We start from the raw sequence: 14,698 nt of genomic DNA, 5'->3' as shown, positions 1-14,698 counted from the left end.
TAGCAGCCAAAGTTATAGTGATATTTCTGATGATGATTTAGTAGAATAAAATTAAAGACATCGGTTTTTAGTGCAATATAGGCTTTCGTGTACAAATCAAAATTAAAATGATAAAGTATAATAAATAAATGTGTATAATATTGCTGTTAGTTTTATTTTGCATCTAAATTTTAATACAAGACTTATTAAAATTTGTCGTTTCTATCCTTTGAAGCTTTAGAAGACTTACATAAAAAATATAACTCTTTTCGAGTCTATTTTTTTCATCCTTTTCATAGTCCAACTCAGAAGTAACAGCAAATTGGCTTGAAGATATAACTAAATCTTCGTTAAAACAACAATTATAGATTATTAAAAAATTTACATAAAGTTAAAAATGATCAAAACGCAGACCTTTTATTTTAGGATTCGGCGCTTTCACAATAAAACAATGATAAAAATTTTCCACAATATCTACTGTGTCTTGTAGCCATAGCATTTTAACTGCTTCAAACCCTCTGTGGTCCTTTCGAGTAATCACAAAAAGTTTTTGCATAAATTTTATACAAATGTATGATTTTTGCGTCGGCTTGACATACACATTGGTGACCAAATGCCCTTCCTTGAGTTCAATATCTATGTCTAATTTATATATTCTATTTTTAGAACATTGTTATTTTTATCTCAATTTATGGTGTAATTTATTATTTGCCGAGTTTCGTTGAACGTGTGATTTTTATGCAAAAATTTTTGTCCAAAATTTTTTAGTTTTTTCAGGCTGACAACTTGAAAGATTTTTTATTTTAAAAGCAAAAAAAATAATTTGCATAGTTATTTAACAGCACTAAACCACTTCTTGGATATAGTAGACCAAATGTACTGATTGACACTTGCGACTTCCGATGTTGTTTTATTCAATAGGTAAACAAACTTTGTACATTAAACTTATTTTACGTTTACTAAAGTAAAACGACGCAGTAAATTCAAAATTTTTAACATTTTGCGTACTAATGATAGTGAAAGTGAAGCATGTAATAAGTCACATGACAAAATGTAAACGTTTTGTAAACATTACAAATATATTTGCAGTTTTATAGTTTTATGAAATATACACGTTATATATACACAAGGCGATTAATTTAGGATACAAATTATCGTATATCGCAAAAGATTTTAATAGACCGCATGGTAGTAATGTTAGTCACGTGACCAAGGACGCCAATACATTGGCGCATGTGCCCCCTTTTCACCTTTTTTCTAATTCCCATTATCAACGAACGACAGAAAATTCATGACTTCTAGCCTATTCTGCAAATATAAAAGAAACGAATATAATTTGTGACATCGTCACAATGCTGGGCTGCAATGCTTTCCATTTTAATAATGCCTGTACATTATACTTTTTCTGATAAAAGTTGAGTCATGCAGGTCACCTAATCTATCTAACTCCGTTCTCGAGATTAAGGAAGAACAGATAGAGACAGACAAACGGATGCCAGGAGATCTGCTATTTTAAAACTGAAATTTGAAAATTTCAGACCAACTAATGAACGATATTTGTCCATTGTTCCGCACGACTTCGTCGTATGTTGACCAAAACTTGGCCTTGAAAACAATGTTGTTCGCCTTGACCGACCTGGAGCATGTAGTCAGGCGCTTCCGTGCTCGATTTCGATCGCACTTCAGCACATGCTTAGGGACGATCCCCCACAACCCTCAAAACTATATAAAATCAAGTACTCCACGAACAGTCAAGTGGACTACTCAAAGCCATCATAGTCACTTAAGAAGAATATAAACGCGATAGTCTTCGTGACTCCCGATTGCGCCTGGAAGTAGGCTGATTTCGGGGGCCATATCTCGCAAAGGATCACATATAGAGATATGGTTCCTTTTACTTTTTTGCTCCTAAGGGCACGCTCTGTAGCTCTGTTAATGTCCCGATAGAGTAATTCGTATCTGCAATTGTGTCAATTCTCATAACATAAAAAAAATTCTTATTTTTAAATAATAGTACAGTAGATTAATAATAAAACAACGAACACATAAAAATACTATAGGCCTACTTACAAATGTTTAGTTTCATATAAGAAAAGAAAATCCGCTCATTATAGTTGTATCTATCAGCATAACATAACAGTATTAACATAAGGAACGAACGACTAAGACAATATAAACAAAGCATATACACAACTACCCGAACTGCACGAATCGAAACCGAAAGTATTCGCATTTTTCACCGGATGCTCGCCCTCTGGTGTTTAAAAACAAAACTATTCTATCTGGGTCGTTTGATTAATTCTTGTGTATTATCAGCAGTAAATATGAATAACAATAGAAAAAGCAAAGGTTTCTGTTGCGTTCCAAATTGCAATTTCAAATATTTACGGGAGCCTAATATAAGTTTTCGTCTATTCTCACACGAAAAACAAATGATTATTCGGAAATCGGTCGGTTATATTTATGAGCTTCTCCGAATTGTGAAAGAGTGAATTAGACTTAAGAATTGGCAGTTTCCCGATTGTCCAATTTTACACGAACAAGTTATGCTGTCAATTTTAAAAGATATTTTCTTAAAGTTAAAATGCCAGTTATTTTGTGTGGGACACAGGGTCGGATTTAAGCATTTCGAAGCCTTAAGCTGAATGTAAGTCCCCTTACCAACCCTTCACAATTTTAGAAGTCAATCATAAAAAGAAAAAAATTAAATCAGACTATCTCTCTGATTCAATACGGTTATTGGAAGAAAAAGATGTGAGGTTTCACTAGTCTTCTGTTTTATAACTGAATTTAATTAAATTTTTATACCCATTCCTTTAAAAATCTTTTTAAAAATTGATTTTATCATTTTTTTTTAAAAAAGACCTTACGTTAATTCTTAGAAAAAAATTAACGAAATACTACACAAAATGAAAAGTAAAGTATGTTTTGTTGGTTTGTAAAAAAATGTTTATTACAAAATTCGACTTTAATTTTTTTTTTTGTTTGTACAAATGTTTGAGGCTCCTTGAAAGTCGAAGCCTAAGCAACAATTTACATAGCTTTTTACTTGTAAATCTAACCCTGATAGGACAATGTCAAAGCTGATGTTTTTAACACAAAGGGCACAAAGATGCATAGAACGATCTCGCTCACTTGCTTCGATACCATGTAATGACGTATCCCGCCAGCAATAATTGTTCTGCTACTATAAAATTTCTCGATAAACAGCTACAAGCAGCATATATCATTATATCGGGCAGTAATATATGATTAATTTTACATTACTAGTTACAAGCGACCCAGATAAAGTAGCCATTTTGTAAAAATTCAACGCCCTCTATAGTTCATGAAAAACGCGAAAGTATAGATAAGTTTAAAAACGCCCACAATGTGGCGAAGGAAATTGACCTTGAACAGAGAAGACAAACGTCAATGCGAGACTAATGCCGCAGTAAAAATATCGTTGTAGTGCTTTTCCTTTTCTAATATGAAAATAGTATATTATCTACATTCATCTGGCGAAAGAATTTCAAAATTCGGTTCAGTAGATTCCGAGATTTTCTCTAGCAAACAAACAAACGTTCTCGATTTATGTAGATACAAAATCTATCTATTTATATGATAGATTTCATAATCATATGAAATTTTAATATTGCATATGATTATGAAATATGAATATGATATACAATATAACTAAAAATTTTTAAGATTTATATTATGATTTAAATACAATGAAATCTTTTAAAAGTCTTCCAGGAGTACACCAGAAAAAAGAAATGATTAAACATGCGAGTTCTTATTGTTAATAACTTATACTAGGTAGCCCAATAGTTCAATCAATGCTAACTCGCTCATAATTAAAATTTTAAATGAAAAAGCAGGCAAATTTATAAAAAAAAACAAAATTGAAATATATTTAAACTTGAATATCTTTCATGCGAAACAACACTAAAACGATTTCTATAGTTATATCGTAAAAGAAGAGAGAGAGTTGCTATTAATTTAAAAAATTATAATTAATGGTTCAAAAAAGTCAGAAAAAATTAACGAAAAAGTAAATAAATAAAAATTATAAAAACTAAATTAATACTTAAGTTAAACTTAAAAATTAATTAAAACTAAAAATAAATTTAAAAATAATAAAAAAAATAATTAAAAACTGACCTTTACATCAAAACAGAAACCGAAAATAAAATCAAAATTAATTAATTAAAAAAATAAAACTAAAATAACAAAATAAAATTACTTTGAAAATCAAAATGTTTTTAAAAACCGTTTAAAAGTTATTTTAAAATGTTCAAATTGTAAATCAAATTAATTTTTAAATTACGTCATTACGCACACAAGTAACGTGACATTTTACTTTTAGTACATGCAGATTAAGTAATATGTAATTCTTCGAGATAAATTGATAACGTTGGTTTGATGTTCAATTACTGCTTTACTGATGTATCAATTTTTTTAAATTAATACTTTAGTGTTTTAAAAACCAAACTATTGAGTTAGTTTCGACCTTCTCTTTATTTTGTCTTTATAACGTTTCAAGATTTTCAAGTTACTCGCCTCCCGTTGACGAATACTTTTATCACGAAGATATGTAAACGTTAAAAGCATTCACAATTATCAATTAATTATGCTTAATTAATTATAACTTAAATTTTAATTCAACATTATTTCGTATTGTTTTCGATATAAGCCTGTTACTGCGCATTAAAATTTCAGATATATCGCCACTCCTACATTCGAAATTAAGAGATAAAATGTAAGAAATATAATACTTTGATGTAAATGTACAGTGTGTATGTGTGCATATATATGTTACTGTAAAAGCCCGTATATCGGTAAATCCTAGGTTTTACTTGTAAATCTCTGGATTTACCAACATGAATTGGTAAATGTAAGTATTTTTATAAAGTGGGATGATTTTCCGGGCTTTTACCATTAGAATTTGGTACATGGTAGGTTTTACTAAAGACGGTTAGTAAATGTTGGTTTTGGAAATAAAACTATGAGTATTTTAATAATCATTTATTGAAATTATTATAAACAATCAACTTACTAAGTCCCATTTATTGATAACTAGTGAAACGGCTTAAAAATGCTTTTTTAACATAACAAAAATTAAATTATCTTGTCAAAAATAATATAATAGCCTACGTTGGCTAAGCTAATCAGTAATCACAGTATTTTTTCTAATCATTTGGCATTCATTATCATTTAATAAAAGTAAAAAAAGGATTTTACTTGTTACAACATGGAGAGCTATCAGGGCATTTAGAATTACAAAGTGATCGCGATGACTTGCAAGCGCACTTCTTCGTTACGCATTTTTTTAGGCAGTTGCATTTCTTGAAACCTTGTCCTCCGGTCAAAGACAATTTTGTGACAACTTCTCGAAGACTCACTTCTTTATATTTAACAACTTCTATCTTGATAAAGTCTTCAGGGCATGAGGTAAATTGATTTTGTGTATAAAGCTGCTTTAGTACTTCAATTTTGGTACATGTACCTAGTTGGTAAAACTCGTTGTCCTTTACATCTACTACAACTGCAATAACGCTTTTCGGGTCTGTTTTAGCTTTGTCAATTTCAGGCACTTTCAGTCTTACATTTTGGCCAATTTTCACATTTGGATATTTATCAACAGACATGGCTTTCATTTTTTCGTCTTGTTTCTTTAAACTGAATTTTGTGTTGTTTCTTATGATCACTACAGATTCTATCTTTTTTTGGTATTGGCTCTATAATTACAAGAACTTCTGAGACTCAGTCGTGTTTTCTGTCTCTGAATCGTTACATTGGAATACATTATTTGCTTCGCCTTCGTTTTCTCAGAAATAATCATTTCATCTTCTTGTGTTTTATCATTGACAGTGCTATTGTCTATATACCTTTCTGACGCATTTTCAACAATGCTTTCTTCCTTGTCCTGTTCGATTGCATTTTCGATGTCATTATTTTGTTCCGTATTGTCATGCGAATACAACAACTCCTCTAAATCTTCTTCAGATCTTATAACTCTAATCATATCACTAGGGATTACTGAAGTTGCAAGGCCCATTTTCATTGGACAACTAAGCATTGCTTCGTAGGGGAAACATTTGATTCCCTCGTGATATGCTCTATTTTTCATCGCCTGGATGAATCTTAAACCCTCTGACCACTTTGATAACTGATTGGTTTCCATCCACATGCTCAACATATTTCTATGTCTTGATTAGCACGCTCCACTGATCATTGACTTTGGCTACGTGTTGCCTTTCCATGTACGATTTTTACATCCGGCCACATGGAGCATAAACTCTCAATAACTTGGTTAGAGAATTCTCGACCGTTATCGGAATGAAGGATGCTCGGCGCTCCAAAAGTGGTGAAAATATCCAAAATATGATATGCAACTTCTACGGCGCGTTTAGTTTGAAGCGCACGAAGGATCGCAGATTTGATAAGATTGTCTTGGTAAACTAAAATGAATTTATGATTTCCATCTGGGGTAGTTTGTAGATCTATTAGATCAGTGATTCTCAAACTTTTTCGATCCATTGCCCCCTTTGTTCCATAAAGTTATACCCAACGCCCCCTAACTCATTTTCTCTTGTGTGAGAAAGGATTGGAAATATTCTTAGGAAAACTTTTCTATGAATCTCACACTTTGTGCCCTTACCGTACATTGTTCTCAACATCTGGAAACCATTAAACGCAATGTTTCCTCTTATCCGTTTAACAGAGGAAATGGAAATGCTGTCAGTGACCCAACTTTTGCCTTTGGTCCCCGTTCAGTACCCTGCCTCCAGCGCCCCCTAGATTTCCTCACCGCCCACAAGGGGGCGTTATCGCCTACTTTGAGAAACGCTGTATTAGATCAACCTGACAACGTGAGTTCATTTCACTGTGAAATAAAGGTCTGACGAAAATGCCCTTTTTCAAAGTCTTCTGTTTCAACTGTTACATTTTTATACTTGCGGATATATTCCTTATGCATCCGTGTCCTTCCACCGTGGCCAACAGCAACATGCGTTTCTTTGACAATGTTGAATAAGTCCTCGTAACAAATGTAATACCTTATTTCTCCATTCTCCTCCTTCATTGGCGCAATTAGCTTTTCTTCGCCGCCTATTGTCAAGATGTAACGCTTTATACACCTGTAATGAATAGCTAGTTTCTTTTTCATGTTCTTTACAGCTTTTACTTCCTTCAAACACGCGTATTTGCGTATTTGCGTATTGCGTAAATACCCTGTTGAGATAAAAGTTATTATCTTTCTTGCTTGCCACGAGCTCGTTCATTATTTCATAAAATCTCCGTTTCACACTTGATTCATAAATAACTTTTAGACAGCGAAATCTCAAACAGGACTAGAATTAACGTGTGCGTTCTAACGTGTCAAACGATGGAATGCGGCGAGCGAAGGCGCGGTGCGATGCGGGTAGCGGGGACTATTTTTTCATTTACCGTGTCTCTGAGGTAAAACCTAAGATACCGAGTGAATGCTGGTAAAAGTTCGAAATTAACGATGATCGCAGAACATGTCAGACTTTTACCACAAAGAGTTGGTAAATCTTAGGTTTTACTGGACGATCTTGGGATTTACCATAGTTCGAGCATTTACAGTAACATATATATGTTACAGTCAAAACCCGTTTTTAGTTAGAACGCGTTTTAACTAGTTGAAACTAGTTTATACTGGATGTCTTTGTTAAAACCCGTTTTGTCTAGTTAAAACTAGTTTTAACTCAAATTCATTTTTGACTAGCAGTAAATTCTAGTTTTAACTAGATAAATCGGGTTTTGTCTAGTTAATTTACTGCTGTACATGTTTTGATTTTAGATAAAACTAGTTTTAACTTTTAACATTAGTTAAAACTAATTTTAACTACATAAATATGTTTGGGAGAAATAAATAGTTATGTATAGTGATTCGGGGAAGATGCCTAACATTTTGCTTATGAAGGAAATTATAGCGATAATTTGGGTTTTGGAGGTCTCTAACGAAAATATCATATTCTTGAGCATGTTTTTCAAATAAAACTTTGGAGTATATGAAAAATAATTGTGTATTGTGTTTGCAATGACGACTTTTTTACTGTCTGGCATTTTAGGCATCTCACCCCAAGTATCCGAGGTGAGATGCCAAATGCCATTAGGGTAAGATAACAAATATAATTGCATAAAATTAATTTTTGAATATCTTAACTAAATTTAATTTATTGCATATGTAGTACAAAGTACTTCATAGTAAGTATAACAGCGCAGTATAAGTATTGTTAAGTTTCCGCCCCCGTTCTAACGCGCTCTATAGCTAGCTGAAAGCTCTTTTCAGTCCAAAAACCTTTTTGAAAAGTCTTTATATAATTTCTATGCGTATCCTGCAATAAAACGAGAAAACAAAAATTTATTAAAAATAGGCATATTGGAATTGAATTAACAAAAAATAGGCATGTTACTCCAAGAAAAATGTGGCATCTTTCCAGTGGCGTAGCGTAGTAGGGGCGGCAGGGGCGGCCCGCCCCGGGCGGCACTTTTAGGGGGCGGCAAAATTTCACAATAAATAATAATATCTTGTAAAAATACCTAAATAAGGGGGCGGCGAAATTTTCCTCCGCCCCGGGCGGCTGACACCCACGCTACGCCACTGAGGGCAACTAGACCAAAAGGAGTTAAACATATCTAATATATCTAGTAGAATTTCTGTAAAAAGGTATTTTATCATTTCGTTCCTTATATTACCGAGACCAGGGGCCTTAGATAATTTTAATTTTCTGATTACAGTTTCCAATTCACTCAAAGTGATAAAATCATCCAAAAGAGGAACATTATTACGAAGAATTAAATCAGTTTGTTACTTGACAGACCTCACACATTGGGTGTCTATCATACAGTGGTAACTTATTTTATTACAAAGAATTCAACACGAAGCAATCTTGAAGTGTGCCGAATCGAAGATTTAGCCAAAGGTGGCCACAGCAGAGCCAAATTTCATGTTTCCCGCTCTTGTAACAAAACCCTGCGTCGCTTCTGAAATTCAACACCCATTTCAATGTAAAACCCATTGTATTCTACTTAAATAACTTCAACAATTTAAAATAATTATAAAACTTTTATCCCGACATTAAATAAAATATTATTTTCATTATTTCATTCATTATTTTGAAATTAAAGTAAATTATAAAAATATAATGGCGCACATCTGAGCAGACAATATAAAGTTTAATTCTATAAAACAGGTGGGTAAAACGAATTGCCAGACCTTAAATTATGGTTTAAAAATTCTAAATAATAAAATTTGGAATTATTAAGCCATAATCTAATCATTAATTTTTATTTAACATAATAAAAGACTGAAATGAATTAGTATATAAGTGAAAACCTGCGTCAGAATTCCAGAATTTCATAATGAATCTCCGATTTATCATCATTTTAGGGGTGCTGCTTGCAAGTGGAGTGTGCACTTTTGCCAGAATTGTTGGCAAGTTAATTTAATTCTTTGAAATATGAAAACTTATTTCGTCATTCATTAATTATTTAGTTATTTTTTAAATTTTCAGACGAACAAGCACGGTAAGAATTTTTATAATTAAATTTCGTAACTTTGTAGCCAATTACACGCTTAAAATTAATTATTTTTAAATCTGACTCACCTCTAAGCTTTTAGGGGTTTAGAAAGGTTTCATAATATCTAATTTTTTAAGGTTTAATTAAATTATTGGGTATCTGCTTGTCACAAGTACGTCAAAGTAAGCCAGATTTTGGCATTAAGGATTGAAAAACCACTGGTTTAAGCTATAATTAATTGTTAGAATTGATTAAAATGAACAGCAGCTCTGTAAGCAACGATGTTTGTATATCCTTTATATCTGTCTTCTTGTCTGTTCGAGTATCCAATTTCTACGAAATTCTGTACACATATTCAGGATAGTCATTGGAAATATACAAGCCACTTACTAATTGACGTCTGTGTGCTGTCTGTCCCAGTATCAGGCAAGAACAGGTGAATCCTCGGGATGAAGAATGTATCGGCCATAGAGGAAATTTCGATGTAAAATTGTGTTGGGTAGGATCTACTATTATAAGTACATACTCATTATATACGTGTGACTTTTTATATATTATCCTTAACATGATATAGTAGTTCAACAATAATTAAGTTATAAAAGTTATATAGACTTATTATTTGAATTATTTTTACGTAGATGCAGCAAGTTAGGTAAACCATGCGATAGCGACAGCGATTGTTGTAGATATGGAGAACGATGCCTCAGCAGTGGGAGAAAATATGTTTGCAAAATGGATCCGGGCCCATGAAATTCATCTTTCTTTATATATTAATTGTAGGAACGCAATAAATATTTTAAATTAAATTTTTTTTCAATGCATATGCTTCAAATTTTCTACTCAGTTCCATTCTTGTTACATCTCTAGAAAATTTTCGATTACAGTAAGATCGCGCTAATCCAAATCCTGTTCATCCGAACACCTTGTAACCCGAACAGACTCAACCATCTGTCTAAAATAATAGACTTGTCAACTGTTCATTTGTAACTTACGTGTAAACGTAATTCACGTGTTGCGAGCTTGCTGCTCGTTCTTTCTATGACCCTGTTTCACTGAACGACTGTAACCTCTATTTGCTGCTGTAAAGTATAGGCCTAATAAAACATTAAAAAGTTGGTTTCAGAATGTATGCACTATATGCATACCCAGTGAATCCAAACTTTTCCTTAATTCTCCGAACCATCACTGGTCTCAATTAGTTCGGATTAGCGCGGCCGTACTTTAGTTAAAAATGATTGGCTCTCACGAATAAGACAGAATACAAAATTAAAATTGTGTGCTGTTTTGGTGTGGCACCCATCTGTTGAGATTTTGTTTTAAAAATTAAGTTTTATATTATTAATTATTATAAAATGGCAAAAACCTTAATTTTGAGGTTATGGATGAGTTTTATTTTTTTTAAAAAGAAAACGCTAATGCAATTTTTCGGGTTTTCATCACCTTTGTAACATCTAAATAGGCCAGTTCTCATAGAAACTCCTCCTGGTAATTATCGCCCAGGCCTCGCATCGCCATAACGAAATAAAGTTAAAAATTACATTATTTTCGTTTTGCCGAAACAATTCACTTAAATTTTGTTTTACGAGTTTAACGAATGACGTATCACATTTTTGTTTTCGGTTTAGCCCATCCGGACACAAGATATCCGCTACATCCGTAACGAATCGTTGTCTCACGAGTGGTGTCTTGCACACAGCACACAAGAAACGATCGTTATGCCAATTTCGGCTTTCGATAGATGTATAGAGGCAGCAGCGCCCGCCGATATTGAAAATGGGGGGCGCAAGCTAGAAAAAAAAGGCATCGTACATTATGCAAACAGCTTCAAACTCTACTATGCTGCGAATCGCCGTCCCTCCAAACACACCAGACACCTGCTGCAGCAGAAACATTGACTATGCCAAAGTTCGTCGCCATAAATAACACCGTCGGTGGTAACAATTTGATGGCACTCGAAGGAAGGTGATCCGAACTTTTGTTGGTAACGCATTGTAACACACTTCGCAGTAGATTTGGATATTTTTCCAGGCGAAAGGTCTTTCTATCAACGGAATACGGCATTTATTGCAGACAAAGCCAATATTTATCTTTGTAAGATAGATTCTGAAAATAATTTTTTTTTAATTTCATAGATATTTTAATTTTTATTTGTTAATATCTTACTTTGGAATGTATTCCTACTGTTCTTTCACATTGGTGACAAATATGGAAATACGCTTCTTTGTAACAGCGGGTGAAGAATGGACGATCTTTCCTTGCAAACTTGTTGCAAGAGAAGATCGTCCATTACCCGCTGTTACAAAGAAGCGCTATACAGAAACATTTCATTTCAGGTAGGCAATAAATCATTACTAATCGCTTAGCAGATGAAGAATTAGAAACTTATTTTGAATCCATTGTCCTTCCAGTCTAATTTACATAAATAAAAGTGTGTGTATTTGTTAAGATATAAACCAATAATTTCCATTGATTACCTAAAAATAGTTAAGTTAGGTTATTTTGGTGAGCAACATTAACATTTCTTTAAGACGCTACTTTTTGCAATTATTATTATTTTTTTACATTAGTAACAAATAATCAGTACGTAGTAACCTTCGAGTTGTTCCTGACAAATTCTTATTTATCATTTATATATAACATACCATAATGATAAGTTTTCTTTTTTAAATTGTTATAATAATATATTATTGAAAAAGTTACTTTACCCCAAAAAAAACCTTCCTAAATTTGTAATGAGTCATCACCAGACTGGGTGTCAACGTTATACATAAGGTATGAGAGTGGCTTCAACTCAATTGCATATCGGGAGCGTTATGAAAGAGAACGCAATCAGGAGAAATCCAGCTACTTGTAGGCTTTCACAAATGAAAGCTTACAAAGTAAGTTAAGTGTAGTAATTTGTTGTCAAAACCAAATTGTTTATGATGTCACCAAAATTTACTTTAGGCCACAACTCTTGATTTACAACGAAGATGCTGGCTTTATATGGATCGACGCCTTGACACAATAAAACAGCATCTTGACTTCGGACTGCGAGAATAACCCGCCAGAAAAACATCTTTTTAACATTGCCCATGATATAATAATACTGCAGTTCAATTATGTTTAAATAGAAAAAAAAGCGGTGCCAACCTGTCAAATAGCAAACCACGTGCAAGCGAAGCAAGCGGAAGATAGACCACAAACATGGCGAAGGAGCGGAGCAAATTGCGTTTTATCACGTGACGTGCGACCTTGAATACCTCTCTATAAAATGCTGTTGATATTCCTTCTCTAAAAATTTACAGAATTTCATAGAAAAGTCTTGTTCGGGAAGTTGTATAATTAATTGTTTTTTGCGATATTTTTCGCCGCGATATTTTCCAGATTTAAGCACTTTTTCGAAAGGATCCGCGCGAAGTACGATTGGATCTTAAAATACAAAAACCAATTGAGATGACAAGTCTGTAACTTCCGCTGAATTGCCTTTGTACCGTAATTTCTTACTTTCTCTGGAGCAAAAGTGGTGGTATTAACTAATCCTTCCTCTACTCCAGTCCGTTTATCTTGTACTCCGTTTTGTTCGAGATGATTTTTCAGCGCGATTCTATCGCTGGCATTAACCGTGCCATTGTGACGAATTTCCTGGCATTCAGGCACGCATTTACAATGATTGCAGATAGCTCTAACAGGGAAACAAAACTAATTATCGTGGCATATTTAATCGTTATTCACTTATATATTACGAGTGTCTATCTCCTAGCGTGAGGTTTATAATCCGGGCGTTGATTCTTGCACATCAGATATGGTTGTCCTTCGTCTATTTCTACGGTTAGTGGGTAATTCTTAACGAAAACATACAAGAGAAAAGACTTTAAAAACCCACGAAATAATTTTCGAGCGTCAAAAGAAATAGTTTTTATCTATTTGAATTTATAAATATGAATTTTTTTAAATAAAAAAAATATTTGTTAAGTAAAGTATTTTTAAAACAACAGTTTAAATGAGTAGATCGTGCCAGTAGCGCGTTATAGTTTCATGGGATCCAAGCAAATTTGAATTAGAGAGGACATTTTTTTTCGAGATAAATATTTTTTGTTATAATAGATTAGATTGGGGCCCCCTGCTGGTGGGTAAGGAGCCCTGGGAAAGTAAAAAATCTATGGGCCTTTATGCCCATAGATTTCTTTTACTTTACCTGCTGTTATAGGGAAAGTATGGTAATCGGTCAAATTTTTACTCTCAGCTTTTCGAATTCCTCGTCTTTGGCACTCCAGGGATCCAAAAATGTAAAACCCCTTACGAAATCGAGTGTGCATGTGTGTGTTGATGTGCATTATATCTCGAGATTAGATGAACAAAACGTTTTGAACTTGGCGCACGGCTATCTCTAGTTATCGGGCATTGATACTATTAAATTTTGGTGGTTAAAGGTCAAGGAGGTGGAGTGATAGAGGGGAGTCGTGTGTCACAAAGAGGCCAGATTACTGAAAATTTTAATCGTTATTGGAAGTTACAATATTTTTAGAAATTGATCTCTACCCTTTGTCTTTTTATTATAACTAATAATATAAAAGTTATTTTTTTTAAAAGTAAAATTCAATAACAGATGAGAAAGTTACCCAACTCGCTGGACTTTTAATTTGCTTCGTAAATAACGTTCCGAAAAGGTCACACCTTTTTTTCAGGTGCGTCACGGGTTACTCGCGATGGTCACAAGGGGATAACACGCCCCAATGAGAAATTTAAATGTGGTTTCTCTTTATCGTAGTGTTATACATACACAACCACACACAAGGGGCCGTCCATAAATTACGTAAGGGCGATTTTGGCCATTCTAGACCCCACCTACCCCTGTGTAAGAAACCGTAATATTTTCTTTGATCCCCCTCCCCGTCCCTTCCCTATCTTACGTAATATTTAGGCATCATTTTATAAAAAGTTTTTAACGAAAAAAAATTTTTTTAATGAAACCCTAAAAACTTTAGGTCCAAAATATATAATTATTAATTAGTTAATTAATATGTACTATTATTTATAAAATACTTTATGTGAACAAATTTAAAAATATAAAAATTTAATGAATTCGAATGAACAATTTATTTTAAGAACTTTATTTTTTAATTATTAACAATCTTTTTATTATCATCATTAATCAACACCATAATATTCATTGTTATATTTATTTTAATTTTCACAAAAGAAC

General features: G+C 33.0%; 1 protein-coding gene across 1 annotated transcript; it reads left to right on the top strand.

Moving 5' to 3' along the window:
- Positions 1-9,329: 9,329 nt before the first annotated feature.
- LOC136970941 (intracellular calcium channel modulator CCP-Ts-like) lies at positions 9,330-10,334 on the top strand. Its single transcript, XM_067265430.1, has 3 exons — positions 9,330-9,427; positions 9,507-9,519; positions 10,152-10,334. The coding sequence occupies exons 1-3, from the start codon at positions 9,355-9,357 to the stop codon at positions 10,261-10,263; spliced, it is 198 nt and encodes a 65-aa protein (XP_067121531.1). The 5' UTR covers positions 9,330-9,354; the 3' UTR covers positions 10,264-10,334.
- Positions 10,335-14,698: the final 4,364 nt, after the last annotated feature.

Source organism: Centruroides vittatus, unplaced genomic scaffold, assembly GCF_030686945.1.
Source record: "Centruroides vittatus isolate TY-2023 unplaced genomic scaffold, ASM3068694v2 contig_2210, whole genome shotgun sequence".
Taxonomy (NCBI): domain Eukaryota; kingdom Metazoa; phylum Arthropoda; class Arachnida; order Scorpiones; family Buthidae; genus Centruroides; species Centruroides vittatus.
Note: the sequence above shows the minus strand (reverse complement) of the source record. Positions and strands in the feature narration are given on the sequence as shown.